This window comes from Camellia sinensis, chromosome 5 (genome assembly GCF_055761805.1).
Source record: "Camellia sinensis isolate YWXY chromosome 5, ASM5576180v1, whole genome shotgun sequence".
NCBI classification, from domain to species: Eukaryota; Viridiplantae; Streptophyta; class Magnoliopsida; order Ericales; family Theaceae; genus Camellia; species Camellia sinensis.
Window position 1 is genome coordinate 91,702,008 of NC_138965.1, and position 24,626 is coordinate 91,726,633.

The window sequence follows — 24,626 nt, forward strand, 5'->3', positions numbered from 1 at the left end:
GAAAAAAATTACTAGCAAAAAAGAAGAGAAATTGCATGTTTATGGCAATCAGCTATTGAATGCAATCACTAAAGGGAATGCCACCCCAGCAACAGATCAGGAGGTTGTGCCCTGTTAAGGGCGTGAAGTGATGGAACATAATTGATCAAAGTACCAAAGATGTTGTCGTCCAAGTTGTGCTAGTAATTATTGATGTTGCGATAAATGTCCTTATTACCTATATTTGTAATTGCTGAAATTAATTAGTCTAATTCACTTGTGATGCTTGTAGGACAAGTTTGATATCGGCAAGGATTTTCATTTTAATAAACAAGCTCAAAAGATCGTTCATAGAAAGGCCTATCTCTTGTACAAGGATTGGATATACAACCTAAAGCAAGAGTTCCTTGAACTTCAAGAAGAGGAGTTGATGACCCCTACAATCATCAGCCTACAGGAGTGAGCTTGGATGATTGGAAACATATGATTGATGTGGCTTGGAAAGATGAATCTCATTTGGTAACAAACAAATATAACTGATTCTATTGATTTGAAATTGTATTATGCCTGGATATCTAACAATTATTGAATAATTATTTACTTTTTTTAGAAACGATCAAAAGCTAGTAAAACAAATAGGAGTATGCTACCATACAATCATACAAATAGATCTCGATAATTTCCAATACCAATGTCGATTATGGTGAGAAGTTGTTCATTTCAACATGTAGAAATCACTTTCCCTGTATCAATTTTGTATTATACTTAGTGCAATTCTTAATTTTGTTATTTGAAATTAATAATAGGTAGATGAGAATGGAGACTTGGATTTTCTTGAATTTTATTCGAAATTGTATATGTTGAAGAAGACTAATGACTGGATTCATCCCAAATGTGTTGAGCTACATGTAAGTATTGAACATTGAAACCAATTGTATTTAATATTCCTTAGTAAGGTGGACAAAATTCCTTCATTATTTTTTTCCTTCAGTTTAATAGTCTTCTTTTTTTTTTTTTTTTTTTTTTTTGTAGTGACAAGATGAGATGGTGAATGTACACGTGAAAGCCACTGACGTAGGGACACCATTAACCCAAGAGGAACTATCAAGGCAAGTACTAGGGCCAAAAAAAAAAAAAAAAAATTACTTCCATGGATTTGGCATAGGCCCACAACCCTTTTCCACATCTGATATTGCGACATGAGCTTGTGATAAACATATAGAGGCAATAAGAGCTGAGATAAAGGTTCTTTGTGAGGAGTGCCAAAGTGATCACGAAGAGTTGGTGAGGGAGAAAGAAGAGTGCCAAAAAGATCGTGAAGATCTTATGAGGGAGAGAGAGAGGAGATAATGAAATAAGTTGAAGAAGGAAAAAAAGCAAGGGAGGCACAACAATTACAACTTAATCATCTGAACAATGTGGTTTTATGGCTCAGAACACTCTTCAGGGTTCAGATTGTCATCCTACTATATGGTAAGAAGAATTTAAATCATATGATACTGAAAAAATAAGATGATATTGACATAATTATTTTGAAGAACCTAGAATTGTTTTGACAAATCCTATTCAAATCTATTAGAAGGTTGAATTCAAGGCAAAATGATACTTTATTAAGCAATGCTTCTGCTAGCTCTTAACAGTAAGAAGCATCAGCATCAATCAATTGATCTGACAATTCTCAACAGAGAATGAAGCCTAACAAGATTATTAATGCAATTTAATTTCCTTCCAATCTGTTTTTAGACTAGGAACTACATACATTTATTTAAGTTCATTGAAAAAAAATAAAAATAATCCAACCTACTTTTATAATTGCGTTGGTTGGGAGTTAGAGCCCAAAACGCCTTAACCTTAGTCGAAAACGGCGTTTGAGGGCCGAAAATACAAAACAGTCCCCGAATCGTTGTATGGATGTCATGGGCACCTTTGTAGTGACAACTAGGACATGTGGCAATAGATGACATGTAATTAGCACTCGTATGTTGAGAGTTAGAACCAAAAACGCCTTAAACTTAGTCGGAAAAGGCCTTTCGAGGAGCAAAAATGCAAAACAACCCCCGAACCACTGTATGGATGTCATGAGCAGCATCCTCGAGACAAATAGGACCTGTGGCCACAGACGACATGTAATTAGCACCCGTGGGTTGAGAGTTAGAGCCGAAAATGGCTTAAACTTAGTCAAAAAAGGGCGTTCTGGGGGCACAAATGCAAAGCAATCCCTGAACCATTGTAGGGATGTCACGGGCACCTTTGTAGTGACAATAGAGCCTATGGTAATAGATGACACGTAATTAGCACATGTAAGTTGGGAGTTAGAGGCAAAAACACCTTAAACTTAATTGAAAAAGGGCATTTGGGGGAAAAAATGCAAAACAGACCCTGAACCACTGCATGGATGTTACGGGCAGCATGACATGTAGCTATAGATAGCATGTAATTAGCATGCATAGGTTAAGAGTTAGAACCAAAAAAGCCTTAAACATAGTCCAAAAAGGGCGTTCGAGGGGTGAAAATGTAAAACAGACCCGAAATCGCTATATAGATGTCATGGGCACCTTTGTAGTGACAAATAGAACTTGTGGCGATAGATAGCATGTAATTAGCATGTGTAGGTTAGTAGTTAGAGCCAAAAACACCTTAAACTTAGTCGAAAAAGGGCATTCAGGGGGTAAAAATGCAAAACAACCCCTGAACCGTTATATGGATGTTATAGGAAGCATCCTGTGAAAAATATGGCCTGTGGCCACAAACGGCATGTAATTCGCACGCGTAGGTTGAGAGTTAGAGCCGAAAATGACTTAAACTTAGTCGAAAAAGGGCATTCGATGGTGAAAACGCAAAACTGCCCCCCGAACCACTGTATGGATGTCACAGGCACCTTTGTAGTAACAAATAGAACCTGTGGAAATAGACATCGTGTAATTGGCACACGTAGGTTGGGAGCTAGAGTAAAAAATGCCTCAAACATAGTTGAAAATGGGCATTCGAGGGGCGAAAATGCAAAACAACCCTAAACCATTATATGGATGTCGTGGGAAGCATCCTTGTGAAAAATAGGACATGTGGCCACAGGAGGCATGAAATTAGCAACGTAGGTTGAGGTCAGAGCTGAAAATGCCTTAAAGTTAGTCGAAAAAGGGCTTTAGGGGGGCAAAAATGCAAAATAGCCCCTGAACCAATGTATGAATATCACGGGGCAACATCCTCGTGAAAAATGGGACTTATGTCCATAGACGACATGTAATTAGCATGCGTAGGTTGAGAGTTAGAGCCGAAAACGCCTTAAACTTAGTCGAAAAAGGGCTTTCGGGGAGCTAAAATGCAAAACAGCCCCCAAACCGCTGTATGGATGTCACAGGGACCTTTGTAGTGACAAATAAGACTTGTGGCAATAGACGGCATAGGTCGGGAGATAGATCCGAAAAAGCCTTAAACTTAGTCAAAAAAAGACTTTGGGGGGGGGGCGAAAATACAAAACAGCCCTTGAACCGTTGTATAGATGTCACAAGCAAAATCCTTGTGAAAAATAGGACCTGTGGCCACAGACAGCATGTAATTAGCATGCGTAAGTTAAGAGTTAGAGCCGAAAATGTCTTAAACTTGGTCCACAAAGGGCGTTCGATGGGTGAATATGCAAAACAGCCCTCGAACCGCTGTATGAATGTCACGGGCACCTTTATAGGGACAAATAGGACTTGTGGCAACAGACGACATAGGCTGGGAGATAGATCCAAAAACACCTTAAACTTAGTCAAAAAAAGGTATTCGGGGGGCAAAAATGCAAAATAGCCTCCGAAGTGCTGTATGGATGTCACGAGGTAGCATCCTTACGAAAAATAAGAACTTTGGCCACAGAAAGCATATAATTAGCATGTGTAGGTTGAGTTAAAGCAAAAAACGCCATAAACTTTATCGAAAAAGGGATTTTGGGGGGTGAAAATGCAAAACAGCTCCTGAGCCACTGTAAAAATGTCGCGGCTAACATCCTTGTAACAAATAGGACATATGGTCACAAACAACATGTAATTAGCAAGCATAGGTTGAGAGTTAGAGTCGAAAATGTCTTAAACTTAGTCGAAAAAGGGATTTCGGAGGGGGCAAAAATGTAAAATAGCCCCCGAACTACTGTATGGATGTCACGGGCACCTTTGTAGTGACAAACAGGATTTGTGGCAATAGACAACATGTGATTAGCACGCGTAGGTTGGGAGTTAGAGCTAAAAATGTCTTAAATTTAATCAAAAAAGGGTGTTCGAGAGGCAAAAATGCAAAACAGCCACCAAACCACTGTAGGGATGTCACAGGCACCTTTATAGTGACAAATACAACCTATGGCAATAGATGGCATGTAATTAACACGCGTAGGTTGGGAGTTAGAGCTGAAAATACCTTAAACTCTTCGAAAAAGGGCGTCCGGTGGGCAAAATTGGAAAACAGCCCCTGAACCACTATTTGGATGTCACGAGCACCTTTGTAGTGGCAAATAGAACCTGTGGTGATAGACATCATATAATTAGCACATGCAGGTTGGGAATTAGAACTGAAAATGCCTTAAACTTAGTCGAAAAAGGCATTCTAGGGACGTAAATGCAAAAAGCCCCCGAACTACTGTATGGATGTCATGGGCAGAATTCTTGCCAAAAAGAGGACCTATGGCCATAGACAACATGTAATTAGCACGCGTAGGTTGAACATCAGAGCCGAAAACGCCTTAAACTTAGTCAAAAAAGGGTGTTCGGGGAGGCAAAAATGCAAAGCATTCGCTGAACCACTGTATAGATGTCACGAGCACCTTTGTAGTGACAAATAGAACCTATGGGAATAGACAGAATGTAAATAGCATGCGTAGGTTGGGAGTTAGAACTAAAAACACCTTAAACTTAGTCGAAAAAGGGCATTCGGGGTCTAAAAATGCTAAGCAACCCCGGAACCGTTGTGGGGATGTCACGGGCACCTTTGTAGTGACAAATTGAACCTGTGGTAAAAGACAACATGTAATTAGCACGTGTAGGTTGGGAGTTATAGCGAAAACGCCTTACACTTAATCAAAAAAGGGCGTTCGGAGGGGGGTCGAAATTGCAAAACAACCCCCAAACTGCTATATGGATGTAACATGCAACATCCTTGTGCAAAATAGGACCATTGGCCATAGGTGGCATGTAATTAGCATGCAAGGTTCAGAGTTAGAGCCGAAAATGGCTAAAACTTTGTCAAATATGGGCGTTCGATGGGTGAACATGCAAAACAGTCCTTGAACAACTGTATGGATGTCACAGGCACCTTTGTAGTGAGAAATAGAACCTATGGCAACAAACAAGTTAACATGTAATTAGCACAGTAGGTTGGCAGCTAGAGCTGAAATGCCTTAAACTTAGGCGAAAAAAGGCATTTGGGGGTCAAAAATGCAAAACAGACCCTGAACCGCTGTATGGATGTCACGTGCAACATCCTTGTGAGAGATAGGACATGTGTCCACAGAAGGCATGCAATTAGGTTTTGTAGGTTGAGAGTTACCTGAAAACGTCTTAAACTTAGTCGATAAAGGGCTTTCAAGGGGCGAAAACACAAAACAGCCCCCGAACCAATGTACGGATATCACGGGCAGAATCCTGATAACAAATAAGACCTATGGCTATAGACGACATGCAATTATCACGCAAGGGTTGAGAGTTAGAGCCGAAAACGCATAAAACTTAATCAAAAAAGGCTTCCGGGGAGCGAAACTACAAAACAGCCCCTGAACCGCTATATAGATGTCACAGGTACATTTGTAGTGCCAAATAGAACATGTGGCAATGGACGACATGTAATTAGCATGCATAGGTTGAGAGTTAGATCCGAAAACACCTTAAATTTAGTCGACAAATGGCGTTTGGGGGGGAGGGGAAATGCAAAACAGCCCCGAATTAATAATTAGCACGCGTAGGTTGAGAGTTAGAGCCGAAAACACTTTAAACTTAGTAGAAAAAAGGGTTTTCAAGGGGGCAAAAATGCAAAACTGCCCCCTGAACCTCTGTGTGAATGTCGCAGTCAGCATCTTCGTGACAAATAGGAGTTGTGGCCATAGACGGCATGTAATTAGCACGCATAGGTTGAGAGTTAAAGCTAAAAAAGTCTTAAACTTAGTTGAAAAAGGACTTTCGGAGGGGGGGACAAAAATGCAGAACAGCCGCCGAACCACTATATGGATGTCATGGGCACCTTTGTAGTGACAAATATGACCTGTGGCAATAGAAGGCATGCAGTTGACACGTGTAGATTGAGAGTTAGAGCTAAAAACGCCTTAAGTTTAGTCGAAAAATAGCATTTAGGGGGCAAAAATGCAAAACAGCCCCCAAACCATTATAGGGATGTCATAGGCACCTTTGTAGTGACAAATATGACCTATGGCAAGAAATGGCTTGTAATTAGCATGCGAAGGTTGGGAGCTAGAGTTGAAAATGCCTTAAACTTAGTTGAAAAAGGGTGTTCAGGGGGCGAAAATGTAAAACAACCCATGAACTGCTGTATGGATGTCACATGCACCTTTTTGGTGAAAAATAGAACCTATGGTGGCAGACAACATGTAATTAGCACACGTAGGTTGGGAGTTAGAACTGAAAACACCTTGAACTTAGTCGAAAAAGGGTGTTTGGGAGGGGCAAAAATGCAGAACAGCCCCCAAACTGCAATATGGATGTCATGAGCACCTCTGTAGTGAAAAATATGACTTGTGGCAATAGAGGCATGCAAGGTTGGGAGTTAGAGTTGCAAACGCCGTAAGTTTAGTCGAAAAACGACATTTGGGGGACGTAAATGCAAAACTGCCCCCGAACCACTGTATGGATGTTATGGATAGAATCCTCATGAAAAATAGGACATGTGGCCATAGATGGCATGTAATTATTGCGCGTAGATTGGGAGTTAGATCCAAAAACGCTTTAAACATAGTTGAAAAAGGGCATTCAAGGGGGCAAAAATGCAAAACAGTCGCTGAATCGCTGTATGAATGTCATGGGCACCTTTGTAGTGAAAAATAGGACTTGTGGCCAGGGGAGGAGCCATGTAGGGGCATGGGGGGTCACGTGCCCCCCCTGACTTTTCAAAAAAAAAAATTTTTTTTTTTGAAGGGTTTGTGATGTGTGGAGTGTGTGTATTAAAGATTCGGAAAATTTGCTACTCTCAAGTGACGTAATCACCAGTGCCTCTGGCATTTTTTTTTTAAGGGATATACATATATATAAACAGAAATTAATATTTAATAAGATTTTGTCATGTATCTCTTTGCAGGTTGATTACAACACTAATAGGTTAAAAATTAATTTTTAAATTTTTTATAAAAAAATAAAGAAATAATATGATTAAAGAAATTAACTTTTTATTAAATTTCTAAAATAAGCCTATATAGTATATGTACCCTCGACGAATCTTTTGTTAATTATGAAGATTACAAATTTTATTCCTTTCCATTTTAAAATATTAATTTTTTATTTTATTTTTTATTATCTTAAAATATTAATTATTTTTAAAAAAATCAAAAATTAAAATAACATGAATTTTTTTATTTTTCTCTTATTTTAAATTTATTAATATTAATATACATAAAAGCATGAAATTAATGTTTTCCAAATAGATGATATGCTTGTAGCTCAAGGGAGAAAAATGCGCAATACTCGAGAAATTACAAACTTATATCACCATCGTGCTGAATTATTCTACACTGCTGTGGATATGCAAATTCAAGAACTAAATGCTTGTTTTATTGAGTCGAATACTGAGTTGTTACTTTGTGTGGCCTATTTGAATCCATCTAACTCTTTCTCTAGTTTTGACAAGAAAAAGTTAATTCATCTTGCTGAATTTTATCCCAAAGAATTTTCTTTAGTGGGGCTCATGGTACTTAATGATCAACTTGATACATATATTATCGATATCGAGTAATGAGTTCTCAATGTTGAATAGAATTGCCAATCTTGCTAAGAAAATGGTGGAGATTGGAAGAGACAAAGTATATCCATTAGTGTATTTGCTCTTGACTTTAACATTAATCTTACCTGTTGCAACTGCTACTGTTGAGAGAGTATTTTCAGCTATGAATATTGTGAAGATTCAGTTGTGGAATTGAATGGGTGATGAATGGATGAATGATAGCTTGGTTGTTTACATTGAGAGAGATATTTTTGATGGCATTGACAATGATATTATTATGGAAAGATTTCAAAAGATGAAAACTCGTCGGGGTCAATTATAAAAATTTAAAATTAATTTTTTTTTGTAATGAATATTAATTTTTAATGTTTAATATTAACTCGGAAAATTATTATCATGTTATTGTTATGGATTCGGGAAGAAAAATTTTGAGATTATAATTAATAAGTGCCCCCCTATATTAAATTCCTGGCTTCGCCACTGCCTGTGGCAATAGACGGCATGTAATTAGCACACATAGGTTGGGTGTTAGAATTGAAAATACCTTAAACATAGTCAAAAAAGGGAGTTTGGGGGCGTAAATGCAAAACAACCCATGAACCCTTTTGTTCTAGAATTTTACACATTTCGCCTTATTAATATCTGTCTGCATATTGCAACTACACAAATCTTCGTAGAAGAAAATGAATTGTGACCACTCTTTAGCTAGAACAAACATTCTTGCAATGTAATACCAAATTTGAAGAACAACAACAATGATATCCACTCCACACACACACACACACACACACACACACACACACTCAGACAAAGGTAATTGAATAATTGTAGCATGATGAACTAAGACTATTATAATGCATGCATATACATGATTGATAATTTTCCTTATCTGATGCATTATCTAATTTCCATTTCCATTTCCATTAATTGAAAATAAAAATTAAAGAAAAAAATGTAAAAGGGATAGATCACTGTCATCAACAAAAGGCTATTATTAATGCATTAGTATTAGTTTTGAAAAAACACGAATAGACAGATGCATTGAAGCATGCATTTCTAGATACTAATGTGTGCAATTTTTTTTGTAGATGGCTTTTGCCGTGGACTTGTAGATAATCCATTTTTTTTTTGTATAGAGGACAGTTTGGACTTTTGTATAATCTTACTAATTTTGTCATCCTTTGCTTTTGTGTATATTAGTATTACTCATACAGATACTTTCTGGCATCAACCTAATAATTACTAGTGTGGTATATGGATTACCTTTTGTCATGGTATAGATTACGATGGTAATTTGTACCACGTGAAATGGCCATTTGGCATGGTAGTACATATATTTTTTTGTATATAGAGGGTTTGATTTTTGTATGATTCTATGTTTTGTATGAAATTATTATTTTAGTTTGGACTATATAGTATAGGATGGACTACGGTTTTTATGGAATTTTATGTTTAAAGTTATTCATTTTTAGATGGTTGGAACTGAAATGGATATAGATCTATTGTGGATTGATTGATAATATATGTGTTGTTTTGTTCATATACATAGTACAGGTTGAACGAACACTACAAGAAATAACAGTTTTGCTGACCAAAATATTAGTCGCCAAAGGTTGGATTTTTAGTTGCTGATACCATTTAGCGACTAAATTTTTTTGTCGCCAAGTTAGTCGCCTAAACCCTGTCGGGGAATGTTTTAGCGACTAAATGCATGTTTGGTCGTTGAAAGTGCAACATTTGGCTACTATTTTTTTTAGTCAACAATTTTACCTTTTAGCTACTAAATTTTATCTGGTCGGCAAAAATAAATGTTTTGGCTACTAAATTATTGGTCGCCAATAGTCAATTTTATTTTTTAAAATCATACATTTACCGACCATTACTCAATGAATCGGCGACCAAACCATTTAGTCGCCAAAAGGTCATTCGTGAAAAAAAAAAATTACACTCACTAGTTTATCATCTGCTCTTGTGGAGATTTGAACCATCAACCTCCCACACCATAAACCTTATACAACACACTCTTTCCATTACGCCTCTATGACACCATATAACTATATATGCAATATATATTATTTATATAGTACATAGACCCGTATTAATATAAAAGTATATATATATAAATATAATTATTTTTTATTGAACATAATTTATGTAAAAATAAATTATTTACTAGAAAAAAAGACCACTTTTGGCGACTAAACTTCTTTTTAGTTGCCAATTCTATACTTTTGGCTACTAATTTTTTTAGTCGCTAAAAAATTTAATTCCCGCGCTAAAATTACCACTTTTGGCGACTAAACTTCTTTTTAGTCACCAAAAAGCCTCACTTTTGGCTACTAAAATTTTATTTGTCGGTAAAAGCATCACATATTTTATTAATACAAAACTATATATATAAATATAATTATATATATTTAATATAATTTATGTAAAAAAAAATTATTTAGTAAAAAAAAATTTAGATCACTTTTGGTGACTAAAAAAAATTATTTAGTCGCCAATTCTATAATTTTGGACTAATTAATTTTCAGTCGCTACAAAAATATGTTCCGCCTACAAACGTCCCCTTTTGGCGACTAAACCTATTTTTAGTCGCCAAAAACGTCCCCTTTTGGCTACTAAAGTGAGTTTTAGTCGGCAATTGATTGTTTTTAGCTATTAATTTTTTTTAGTAGCCAAAAAGCTTGACTTTCAGCGACCAAACTATTTTTAGTCGTCAAAACATGTAGAATCGGCGACCAAACTGTTTTTTAGACGCCAAAAGCTATACTTTTGGCTACTAAATGTTTTTAGTCGCCAAAAACCTTAACCTTTGGCTACTAAAATTTTTTTAGTCGCTAGGACCCCTATATTCGGCAACTAAACTGCCTTTTAGTCGCTAAAACCCTTATATTCGGCGACTAAACTCTTTTAGTCGGCAAAAGTGACCAATTTTGGCGACTAATTCCATTTTAGTCGCCAATTCTACTACTTTCAGCAACGAAAAATCCAGTTTTAGTCGCCAAATCTGCCTTTTGTTGTAGTGAATATATAAGAACTAACAATTAATTTAAATAATAAGTACACAACAACTAATATATGTTAAGAAATAATTAATGTAAAAAAATGAGTAACTAATAAATTTAATTCAATTAATTAATGTTACCGATTGCCAAATGCGATACAAAAATTAGCTTATTTTGATAAAAATTTCTTCTTGCACAATGGCAATTGCCACTTAGGGACGAGACTTCAAAATTAATTGAGAGAGTTAAGAGTTCAAAGTTGAGAGATTGAGAGTTTGAAAGAGAATTGTTTGTGAAAAATAAAATGGGAGAAGGGAGATATTTGTAGGAGTTTGGGAGGATGGGATCAATTTGTAATAAATAATAAAAAAAAATGAGTCGTTTGGTGTTAAACGCATGTGAATGTTTCAATTGAATTTATATATATATACCATTGCTGCATGCACAGCAAACATTGAATTCAAATATTTTTATTTATTTATTTTTTTATCGTCGCTGCAGTGTGCAACATTGAATATTTGTTTTTTTATTTTTATTTTTTTGAATTTTGACTATTACTTAGTTAGAGGACCGTTGAGGGAGGGGGTGGGATGGTAGGTTGAGGTATCCAAAGGGCAAAAAAAAAATATTGGCCGGGTTGGCGAGCCGACGAGCTGGGCTTCAAAATGGCGGCAAAGTGTAGATGCGCCCTTGGGCCTCACTACAGTTCGGACTCAATTTGTGTCACGGTTCTTAATCTGAACCAAAGAGCCCAAATCCGGCAAATTGTTTTGAGAAAAACAGATTTTGAAAGAAGTGCCAAACATGGACTGCTTTGCCAGATACAGAGTCGCCACCTAAATATTTTTTATGGGGAAATTTAGGAAACCCTGACTCGATGCCAAAGGCCACGTGTTCGTCATCACCAAAGTTGCCTTGGCTCGGGAACTTGGGTACGATTGGGGAAGGTCAGCTATGAGCATCCCCTCTCGCCCGATCCAAAGATTGGCCTCTACTAACCGTGATATCCTATTTTGAAAACGTTATGCGTTCTTATTCCGGATATTAGCCTAGATTTACTACGTTATGCACAAAGAAAACAAGTATAGACTAGATCGCCTAATTTGGAACAAAACATTGCATATCCGTTTGTTTGGAAAACGCTTTGGAATTTGCCACTCACAAGTAGGCTAAAATACGGATTTCAACGAGTTATCCCAACTCAAACAATCCAACCTTCACCCACAGGCATTCAAGCAGTTCATCAAATAAGCATCTAAGCTCATGGTAATCATGCTATCATGTTAACGTTCATACTCATGTGAGATGCTAAAGCATAAAGAGCTCACCTAGTACTCCGTGCCAAAACAAGAACATGTTAGCAATCATGCATGATCCAAGTCCATGTTTAAATGACTAATGCAACGCATACGGAATGTCACTAGAGTAGGCTCGGCTAGTCTATAAATGACATGTGAAAATGCACAAGTCGCATGTATCAAGTTAGATTTGAAATACTTATGCAGTTAGTATGATGCGCCGAGCCTGGTGCATGCAATGCTGATGAATGATGCACGCATGCATAGCATAAGGTATGCTAAAGTAAACATGCCCTAATGCTAATCACCAAAGTAGGTAAGTAAAAGGGAGAAAGAAGTGGGGGTTGGAAGGCATGCACACACGCACCCACACTTATTACAAATTTACCCTCGCTCGGAGGGATCGAAAGAATAATACAATTTAATTAACCTACAAGCTAATTAAATATTACAAACCAATTAAATTAGCTAAGCAAATTAACTAATCTAATTAAGCAGTAAACAACAGCCTCGGGAAGAGGGTTCAATGCATGCGAGCTCGGTTCCACTCGAAAAGTCACTACCATGCACAAAATGCCTCTGCTTTGGCTGTTATCCTCCTCTGAAGACTGCACAAGTCCCAAGGTTGCTTCTCTGAGCGCTGTAGAACACCACCGGCTGAAGGGATTGGTCACCGGCCGTGTATGATGGTCACCGGCCACAAAATAATCCATCGGCCAACAAAGGATGGCCGGTCGGCACTTAAGATGGCCGGTCGGCCAAATCTTCCTGCAAAAACTGGTTTGACAGCAGCAGAGGACAGAACTTGGCATGGCAATGCATTTCAAGCAATGTATGCACCAACCACACTCCTTATCATATTTATAACTCAAATGAGGATAGACCTCGATTCTCGGGCCACCAATCACGCATTTCCATGCATGATGGCCCAAAGAATCAAGTGTGCATGTTGATATGGAATACAATGCACATAATCAAGCAAATTGAACTCAACCTCTATCACAAGTAATTCAAGAGGCGAAGCATGCATGCCAATGCAATGCAATCCTAAGCATGTCGACTAGTATGCAACATGGACAATGCTAAGAAGCATACAAGGCATACAATGGTCATGCAAGACATAGGGCATGAGACAATGCAACTAACAAGTATGCAAGGCACAATGGGGGTGTTCGAGTATGCAAGCAAGCATGTGACTTCATTCAATCATGCAACTCTAATCATGCAACAACACACAAATATGCAACAACATACAAGGTGGGCATACAACAACATGCAAAGGGGTGGGCTTAAACTAACATGGGTAGCTTGCAAGCTTACCAAAATCAGTGGCCAATACTATGGAAGTGAGGTCCAACACACACACACACATGCATGCAAATATGGTCCAACACTTAAGCATATGAAGACGACTTGTAAGCACAAAAACATGGACTAATGACATGCAACATAAGCTCTGAAAATCATGTTAAAATGGTGCCAAACCAAGCTAACAAGACAAGCATAAGCATGCAATTAGAGGTCCAAAACTCAAGGCAAGCTAAGGAGGTATTGAACTACCCTTAGCAAAACCAAACATGGCATGAATTAAATGACCAAAAATAGAGTTTTAGCATATTAAAACAAAGCCTAAAGACCACTTAGATGGCATCTAAATGACTTAAATTCAAGGGCATGCACAATGACCAAACATGGAGCATAAGGCACAACCTCATAAGGCATCAAAGAGGCATCAAAGGCAAGCATGTCATGAGGACTGAAATGATGCTATAAGTGGTGTCAAACCACTGAAATAAATCAAATAATGCATGCTCAACACTTCACACATTTAAAGCCTACAAGCTAAACAATGTAAAGGGGCTATGCAATGCATGCCATGGTCGACCAAAACAACTAAAGGCAGACCTTAAGCATGGAAAAACAAGTACAAAAGCTTCACAAAGCAGAGCCTAAAACATGCTTGAACAAGGGTCAAAGCCTAGACGTATGTTAAGGCTAAATGATGGCATTATAAGACATGTATGCAAAGCATGCAAGGTGTGTCCAAACCAACTCAACACAATGCTATTTCATGGAAAAATAAGCATGAATATCAGTCAAGGCATGGTCAACACACACTTAAACTAGATGCTCCCTCAAGAGGCAAAAATAGTCATTTTCAAGGACAACAAGGAGAGGGGGTGGCCCTCTCCTTCCTAGGACCTCAAGGCACCATCCTCACCTCTGAAATCCCTCAAGATTTCAGTGGTGAGGAGGCCCAAACACAATGGTCCCGGAGCTCAACCAAAATGGCACAAAACAAAGGCCAAACAAGCCTTAAGAGGGGTCAAACAACCCCAAAGCTTAAAACACCCTTAACAAACTATTTAGAGCAGAAAAAAACAAGACTTTTATATGTTATATGCTAAGCTCAAAAACAGATGCAAGATAGGCTAAAAAGCTTTGCAAAAATGGGATAAAAAGGGACAAAAGTCTTACCCTTGTAGACCCTCTTCACAAACAATGTTCCAGCAGCTCTTTTGGTTCCAAACCAGTCCAAAAACTTCAAGGAAAGACCTCTGGTACCTTAGCAACTAAGAAAAGGTGTGATGGTGGGTGTTAGTGCACAAAAATGAGACTAAATACACACTAAACACAAGAGAGAGAGAGAGATATATAGAGATAGAGGATATATGTAAACCCTAACCCTAAATCTCAAGCTCTGAAAATGTTGTCTAAGTTGTCTAACCCCTGAACAAGAGAGAAGAGGTTCTCTTTTATAGACAATTAGTCTTGTAAAGCTTCCAAAGGAAGCTAACAAGAGGGCAATCTCTCCATACACGTGTATGGAGGGGGTGACAGTGTATGCCAGCTGCACAAAAATATCTGCAAAAGCAGATGCACAGTAGTCAGCCGGCCAAAAATGCAATTGACCAAAAAAAGATAGCCAGCCGGCCATCTATAGTGCCGGCCGGCCAAGCATTTGGCCAGTGGCAACAAAATACAGCCGGTGGCTTCAAGCCATGGCCGGTGGAGTGTGAGGATGGCCCACAAGCCATTCCCTGTCCCTCCAAGGCAAAGCACAAGTGTTTGGTGCAAAACCAGACACAAAACAGTCGAGTCGAGAGATTCTGAGGCAAGGCGCGCAGCCGAGACCTCCGGGAACTCAAGACGAACACAAACATAGATGATCACCGAGTGTTCAAGCGGTGACGTCCAAGTCTTGAGGGCGGTCAAAAATGGGGTGTCTACACAAAGACCCAGGCCTAGGATCTCGGGTTGGGCTCATGCCCAGTCCTAATCGGGCTAGGCCCACCTCGGGCTGTAAGCAAGTTTCGGGCCGTCCATGAGCTTCGGGCTACTTTTACATCCCTTGCAACAAGCAGAGTAGTTTCCCAATAATGGTTTCTTGCGCATGTGCAGTTTCTGTCATCTTTTTTCTTTTTTATTTTAGATCAGATTCTCATATTTTTATTATTTATTATATTCAACAATGTAATAATTCATTGGAGCTTTATTTCGTTACATAGTTTATTCGAACACTCTTGTTGAGAGGTTCCATTTTGTAAAGGTTCGATGTTTGTCTTCTAACTTTCATTTCTTTGTATCCCTTTCCTTGTATATCTTTCAAACTTCATTCCTTTCTAGCCCCCCCTTCCCCCCAATTTTTTTTTTTGTTTTTGTTTTTTCCACATCTTTCATACCTATTTATAGAATCATGTTTTCTTTATCATTATCCTCATGCTTACATCCATTTTTCACACATTTGGATTCGACTCATTTGCATTTATGGACTCTATCATTTCTTATATGATTTTTTGCATACTACCTCATGCTTTGAAATGACTCACATGTCATGCATAGTGACTGAATCTACTGTTGCATTCTCGTGTATGTATTGTATTAATATTTTACATATAGAATCATGCATATTTCATAAGCTCTTTTCCATCTTTTTGATAGGTGCGAGTAAATTACATGAGCATTTATAACTTTAGCATTTCGCTTGTACATGATTTTCTTATTATGTTTAGCATTTTTTCATACGACTATTTGCTTAATTGATCTATCTCTATGATTGCCAGTGGATAGAAGTTGTTTCGCTTAAATTAGAATGATATTGATTTTTATGCGTGTGAATTAATTTTTGTTTTCTTTGAGTTGCACATCTTTCAAAAACTCTTTCAAAATACATGAGATCAAACCATTCGAAAGTAAGTGACATAGTTTATAGTTGCTTGCTTTACATAATAATTTTAGCATTAATAATAAAAGGAACATGAGCATGTATTGTCTATAAATCTCATATCGTGATTTAGTAGGGACCGATCTTTTGATTGGATAAGCGGGGATGCTCAATTCATGACCTTCCCCCCTAATACTTAAGTTCCCAAATCGAGACACTTTGGTTTTGATGGATAGTGGCCTTTGACACAAGTCATGGGTTTTCTAATTTTTCCAAAGATTCGATAACGACTTTGAGATTTAGCAATGCAGTCAATTTTTGGCATATTTTGCACTTATCGAATTTTTTATAGATTTGTCAGATCTAAACTATCATTTTCTATTTCACATTGTACTCGTGAAAAACAAAGATCCATCAGGAGTCCAAACTATCAAGCACGCTTGGATACCCCCTAGGAGATCCTACACCTTACTTGTTCATGTTTCACCTATTTAGCAACCTAATCTATCTATTTGTCTATATTACTATCGCCACTATTGCCGCCAGTAGCTACCACCTACTATCATCCCAAGCCACCTCAGGTGACTTTTTCGACGAACTTTTCAATGACGACAAACTTTCCAGCAACTAGCCAGCAATGATTTAGTGATGGTGAGGCAAAATTAGAAAAAAATTATTTTTAAACAATAATTTGTCATTTTCACCAAATAATTTCATTAAATATGTTTTTATCACCAAAAAAATATTAAACTTTACACCAAATGACATATGGCCACATAGGTGTGGACTTTTTACCAATTATCCCTATATCTATTGAATGTTATTAAACACTCGCCAAGTACCATGTAACATTATTTATGTAGTACTCTTATAACAACTAAGAAATCACAGCATAGACACTAAGAAAAATTCTATGGCTCAACTACTAAACAAATGTTAATCAACATAAACAATGTCATATGATAGTCAGAGGATTTGATTGATAGACTTTGATAATTTCCATTACATATTTATAATAAACCATCTCAATTACATATTTGATGCCTATGAGATAAGCATACAAATTTATAATTATTTAAATTAAAAAAATTAATTATTACACTTAGCATTGAATAATGTAATGGACCTCTCCATTAACATATAATACAACGCATCACTAATTATCTTATAAATCCAAACTTACTATCCTTGATTTGGGGCAAGGATGAAATGTATCGTAGAGATAGAAAGTATGTTTTATGGAGTCTATGTATAAAATAAATCTGAACAATACATGCATGTTTTTAGATAATTCCTAAGTAATTTTTTTTGGATTTAGAATTACGATATATGTGGTTCAGATCATTAATATTGGTCCGAATTAAAATTTTTTTTTAAAAAAAATATGAAAAAATATAAAAAGATAAGATATAGAGGGGAGTATCCCTCGTATAATTAGTGTGTTTGGTTTGAGTTTTTTGAATTAAATTTTTTAAAAACTGAGTTTTTTGGCTTTCGTGTTTTTTTGTTTTTAGTGAATATTTTTAAAATTTTAAACATTTTTTTTACGTTTTTGGATGCACCTTACTTAGATGTATCTAAAAAGTAAAAAATTTGTGAAAAAATATTTTGAAAAATTAATAAATATATAAAAATATAAAAAATTTACTGAATTCTCATATTTTTTTTTTGTATTTTTTGTATTTAGTGAATTTTTAAAAGGTTTTTTTCATTTTTTTTTTTTTTACATTTTAGGTATATTTACATTAGATATGTCTAAAAATTAAAAAAATTGCTCAAAATATTAAAAAAATTCAGTAAAAATAAAAAAATATAAAAAATAAAAAAATAAAATTTTTTAAAAAGTATTTTTAAAAAATAGTAACCACGCATTGTGAATTTTTTTAGTTGTTACCTTATATTTATATAAATTTTTTTAGTTGTGACAATGGCTGCGTCCGCCACTTTCTCTCTCTCCTCCTTCCTCACCCCTTTATTCCTTTCTCTGTACTCGATTCCCTTTCTTTTCTATTCGCCCTAGGGTTTGAATACTTGTTTCTTGTACCTCTCCTACTCCTTTAATTATCCATAAAAAATAAGTTTTTAATTCACATAGTTAACATACTTTATTTTTCTTTGTTTTCTGCTCTTATCTTTTCTTCATCTAGACTATATGGCTGGTTTAGACTTAGGCTCAGCTTCTCGATTCCTTCATCACCTCCAAAGGCCAGACCTCCACCTCCAACGTCCCTTAGACTCCGAACATCACGACAATCCAAACCAGTTTTCCGGCGACAACGACAACGATGATGATGACAACAAGCCCAGCACCGGTTCAGGCGATCTTGTGGCTCGCCGGCCCAGAGGCCGACCACCAGGCTCCAAAAACAAGCCTAAACCACCAGTCATCATAACCCGAGAAAGCGCCAACACTCTCCGAGCTCACATATTAGAGGTCAGCAGTGGCTCAGACGTGTTTGACTCGGTGGCCGCTTATGCCAGAAAGCGACAGCGAGGAATTTGCGTCCTCAGCGGAAGCGGCACCGTGACCAACGTGACGCTCCGGCAGCCGGCAGGTGCCGGAGCAATCATCACGCTGCACGGCCGCTTCGAGATTCTGTCACTTTCGGGTTCATTCTTGCCTCCGCCGGCCCCACCAGGGGCCACCAGCTTGACAATATATTTGGCCGGTGGACAAGGTCAGGTCGTTGGAGGGAACGTTGTCGGTGCTTTGATTGCTTCTGGACCAGTTATCGTTATCGGATCTTCGTTTACGAACGTTGCGTATGAGAGATTGCCGTTGGACGAAGATGAGACGGTTCAGATTCCGCAAAGTTCCGGTGGTGGTGGTGGCAGTGGCGTTGGTGGGACTGGTGCTGGAGTTAGTAACCCATTTCCTGACCCATCATCGGGGCTACCCTTTTTCAATTTGCCCGTGAATATGCCGAATATGCCTCCTTATTGACCTGTTTTTAGGTCAGAAAGGTTAGAGTGCTCTTAGATCATCATCATCTCTCTGTCTTGTACAATCAGTGATTTTCTTCTTCATTCTTCTGTTGTTATTAGCCTTGCTTCTTCTTCTTCTTCTTCTTCTTCTTTTTTTTTTTTTTTTTTTTTTTTTTTTTTTTTTTTAATTTGTGAAAAATCATCTTCTTTGTTGAACTAATGACTTTTGTTAATGGTTTGAGGTTTAGATTTTTATTTTTTTTATGGGAACAACTCTATGATCATTAGTACTTTTTTTTTGGCAACTTGCTTCAACGGAGTAAACTTGTTTTGAATAAATATATGTTTCACAACAACTGCAAAAAAATTATACATGTGGAGAGGCTAAAATATTGGATTTTTTACTTTTTAATCTTCTAATATTGTAAGACTATCCTAGTATTTTTATCTTACAAAAATATTCTTTTTTTTTTGATCGGTTAAAAAAAGACTTTATTGATGAAATATATAAATAAGTACATCAATAAGAGGAGTTTGGAGTTATAACAAGCTCCAACCTCCTACATGGTGAAAGACCAACACACAAAGCAAACAATGTAAAAAAACCAGAAAATGCAGAAAGAATAGGCACTACAGCACTGCCATGAAAAAAAAAAACCAGATGAGGCACAACAGCAGCCCTACCAGCCCTATCTTACAAAAATATTCTTTACTAGATCTTAGAGAATGAAATGCATAATTTGAGGCTTTCTCTCCCTTAATGTAGATCTTATGATTTAATATTAGACTCTATCGACTCTTTTCAAAGAAAAGCATATAAATTTTTAAGCTAATTGTACTTAATGGTTTCTCTACCTTTTGTATTTTTTTTAATTTATTTTATTTTAATTTATTTTTTGGTTGATTGCTCTTCAACCTTGGGTGGGTGCTTAAAGATGATTGTCGGTCAGGTCATGCCAATCTAGTTGAGATGAGCTTGGCTGTTATGATGCTCTCTAGCACTCTTCTTTCTTTATTAATGTTTGTATGTATCTTTGTATACATATGATTCATCAATAAAAGTCTTTCTTTGCTTATCAACAAAGATAAAATAAATACATGTAGTAGTCTCCCACTCTCTCTTATGGCAAACTTTTTCTTTTTTGCCTTTCTGGGTTAGTTCATGAGTAACCACTTAATCTCAGAACCATTGATCTAGGCAAGTTTTTCCGACCAAATAATTTCATTATGGGCAATAAGAACATATCGCATAATAATTATCGCCATCTAATCTATCATTTTTGTAATAAATTTTTGGTTTCTGAGATGGGATATCTTGAGCCAAGTGAGTACTATACCATTTAGTAGAGTAGTTATATACAAATAATTCTTTTATATAGAATTCATATAGAGGATGATGAGGTTTTCTGTGATCATTTACCATTGCAATTTATAATAAAAATTATAAAATATACTTTGCTGTATCACTTTGTGTAAAAAAATATATATACATTTAAAATTATTTCTACTCCAGACCTTATGGCTTTTTGTTTCTTAACTTCTTTCAAGTTCAATATATAGACCTAGTATTCTTTTAGTAGTAGATGTGGTCACCAGTTTTTTTTGCTTCCCTAGAATATTTATTTAAGTGAGAAATATTATTTTTACATAAATATTTCACCCTGGAAATCGAAAAAGTTGAATGAATTATCCTCAAACTAGCTTTTTATTTTTAGTTTTTATTTTTTTTTAATGATCACGGACATATAAGAAATATTAGCAATTTTTCGGTAAGTAACAAAAACTAGTTCATTTTTTTTTGTACATAGTTGTGTATGTCAGGGGAAAATGGATATTAATTAGAAGTTAATGTTATTTGTTCTTTTCTTCTTCTTTTTTTTTTGGCCACACAAATGTTATTAATTCATCCATATCATCATTCATATATATATATATATATATGGTTCTATTTGCTTTCATTCTACAAAATGTAAATTTTATGATTTTGTGTAATCATCTCTTAGCACTTTCATTACATGTAGATGGGTCCTTAACCATTAGATTAGCAATTTAGTATGTAAATGTGATGTCTTTGTTTTAATTCTAGACTTTTTTGCAAGATTTAAATATTTCTTTGAGTGGATCAGCTAACTTGGATTATTCAAATGAGTGTACGACCACTGCCAGCAACAACCACTGCCAGCAACCTATAATGATCCTAGCTTCCAGTTATATAGTTTGAAACTTTCAATTCTGAATAAGATTTGTCTTGGGAGAATTTAAAAAACGAGTGAGATTTTTATTTTTATTTTTTCTTTTTCACCTAATGAATGTACAAGATTTATTTACATAATTGAATGCATAAATAAGTTGTACTTTCATTATTTTGTAATTATTTTTTCATTCTCTATTTTTTTTTTTTTATATTCCCCATTTTTCTTTCGCTTTCCTTCCAAATGAAAAACTGAGGGTTACTCAAGCTTGGGATTCTTACCCACATGTTCTAGTTATTAGCAAAACCAACAAAATTTTGCAAGTCCACAACAAATGTTATCAAGTCATTAGTAGTCAAAACAACACTAAAAATTATTAGATACTTTTATAGTATCATTGAACATTATTTACGTGCTACTTTAATTAATGACACTACAAAAAAAAAAAAAAAAATTAAGATTTTAGAAATCAAAATTTAAGGATGAAATTACTTTTTAGAGACCAAATATTTTTATTGCGAAAAGTATCGTTATTATATTTGTAGCAATAAAAATTAGATATTAGTGATGAATTATTATCTTTTTAGGACCAAATTTTTTGTCTCAAAAAATAAATCATTTTGTGACCAAATTATTTTGTCCCTAAAAGTGTATTTATTAATGATATTTTCAAAATTTTGTCGCTAAAAGCCTTGTTTTTTACTTTTCAGAATGATCTTTTAATGATTATTCTCACGATGATAGAAATTAATTTCTAAATATCTTTTTCAACAATATTTTTACTTTTAGATACCAAAAAATTTAATCTATAAAACTTTTATATGTTGTAGTGTGATAAATAGCAACACACACTAAGGCCTCGTTTGGGAACAGGCTAATTTAGTAACTTTTTGGCTATTTGGCTAAAAAGGTAGGTAAAAAAAACTTGTATGTTTGGGATAACTTTTTGGCTAATTACGAAAAGATGTGCAAAAAGTAGAGAGAAAAGAGAATCTTTGACTTTTTGGTATGGGTTGTTGGCTTTTTGGCTAATTTAGTAACTTTTTGGCTAATTGGCTAAAATAGCCTCTTGCCAAACGAGGCCTAAGTAGATTATTCTTTGTCACCTAAATCCTAAACCATAAACCATATAACTCAAGATCCATTATTTTCATTTTGAGCTAAACAATTTTTAAAAATTTGGGTAAAATTCATTTACCTCCTTGTGGTATGGCCATATAGCCCTTTATCCTCTGTCTTTTAAAAATAGCTACTTGCCCCCATATGGTTTTCGACTAAATTGCTCTAGCTATATTTTATGTCAAAACTAATAGAAATTATAGTACACACGCCTTTTGTGAAAGTTGGGAGCACAAAAAATTAACTAAAATCAACCTTTTGGCTTTTTGGCTTTTTTTGCTATTTTAGCCTAGGCTAAAAAGCTTGGTTTGGGAAAGATTTTTTGATTTTTTGGCTTTTTTGACTTTTTTTGTGAGAGAAGAGTGTAATGATTATGGGTTGGATGCGATGTTTTGTCTGTTGTGGCGAAAATAGCTTATTTTGTCTTTTGTGGCTATTTTAGCCCCAACATTCCTTGCCAAACGGACCCAAAATCACCCAATCTTCATCTTCTCCCCCCCTCCAAAAAAAAAAAAAAAAAAACCACATCCACAATTAGTAGCCACCTCATCATCTCACTCCACCACCCAAACACCACTTCTCTCTTCCCCGTCTCCCATACATTGCTTCCATCTTCCCCTCTCTCCCCAGCCACCCTCCCTTACCTACCAGCCACCGTCTACCTCCTCTTAACCGTTGCCCTCGCCTCTCTACGAAATCCCCTGCCATTGCAATACAAGTGACAAAATCTGCAATTTTTGTAAACCAAAACAAAAAACTCAATCTTAACATATTAAACAATTCGTATATATGTATATACTATATACAATCTATATCTATATATAAAGTTTTCTCATAGAGTTTTGGGTAATCTTAGGCAGTGATGAAGCCAGCTAAGGATCAGGGGGTCACGTGCCCCCTCTGAAGTTTTGATAATTGGACTACTACACCTATCTATAAAGATTATATATTATTTATTTCTAACAAAATTATAATATTATTCTTCCTTAAATCACATATATATAATTCTTTATATTTTTAAAATTTTTAAAATATTTTATTATAATCTTTTCCTCATTTTTATATACTCTGGGCTAACATGTCAAAGAAAAAATTGAATCAATTGATAATTTATTTTTCATTATGAAATTTGTTTAGTTGGTTATTTGTTTTTATTAGTTGAGCTGATCATGTTGAACTTATTAATTGTAAATTTTATCGTTTGTTTGTCCCTATTATTGGATTAATAGAATTTAGTTGTTTTCTTTGAACTGCAAGATCAAGACGCTGTCCATACAATACTTAGGTCTGCCTCTTGGGGCTAATCCTAATAGAAAGCAAACTTGGAAACTAGTGTTGGACAAGATTCGTACTAGACTAGCTAGCTGGAAAAGAAAGCTTTTATCCTATGTTGGGAGGCTAACTTTAATCAAATCTATAACTGCATTATTGCTGGTATATTATTTATCCTTGTTTAGATTGCCTCAAGGGATAGCTAAAGTGATTGACAGGTTGCAGCTTTCATTCCTTTGGGGGGTCTGAAGTAAGGAGAAGGATACACTTGGTTAAATGGGCTGATTGGTCAAAAAGTGTGAATCAGGGGGGACTGTCACTTTGACATAAATTTCATGATAATTGTAATATTATATCTTACTGATTAACAAAAAATAAATAAATAAAGTGTATAAGTTTAATAATAGGGGCATTTTTTTCATAAATCTCTTTTCGCCTACTTATATTCCATTTAATCTACATTATTTTCTTATATTTCAATAAGTCTTACAAGTGAAATAGTTACCAAAATACCCCTAATAATATTCACATTTACAGTGTAAATGTTCCGTGATATGAATGTTTACTGTGAGGGCCCTGAAAATTTTACTTTCTTAAAAATCCGTTACTTTTAAATTATTTCATTGAGGTCCTTCACTTTCTTAATTAATTACAATTTTAACACTAGGATCAAAATATATGCGCCAACTAAAAACTCACAAACCCTAATCGATTTCAGTAACTTAGAAATCATTTTTAATATTCTAACACTGATTAATTG

At 35.7% G+C, this 24,626-nt stretch overlaps 1 protein-coding gene and 1 pseudogene across 2 annotated transcripts; both read left to right on the top strand.

Annotated features, from left to right (window-relative positions):
* The first annotated feature begins 670 nt into the window (after positions 1 to 670).
* On the top strand, positions 671 to 8,083 carry LOC145791529 (uncharacterized). The gene is made up of 3 exons (XM_082871891.1): positions 671 to 682; positions 786 to 887; positions 7,844 to 8,083. Exons 1-3 carry the CDS (start codon positions 671 to 673, stop codon positions 8,081 to 8,083), a joined length of 354 nt encoding a protein of 117 aa, XP_082728017.1.
* Positions 8,084 to 18,293: 10,210 nt separating this feature from the next.
* On the top strand, positions 18,294 to 19,556 carry LOC114298840 (AT-hook motif nuclear-localized protein 23 pseudogene; annotated as a pseudogene). The gene has a single exon (XR_014328796.1). The product of XR_014328796.1 is annotated as an AT-hook motif nuclear-localized protein 23 pseudogene (transcript).
* The last annotated feature ends 5,070 nt before the right edge of the window (positions 19,557 to 24,626 follow it).

What these genes read in the sequence shown, in the direction of transcription:
- LOC145791529 (XM_082871891.1), top strand. An exon ending in CCAAATGTGTTGAGCTACAT is followed by an intron (nt 888 to 7,843) that starts GTAAGTATTGAA and finishes AATTTTCTTTAG; the next exon opens with TGGGGCTCATGGTACTTAAT.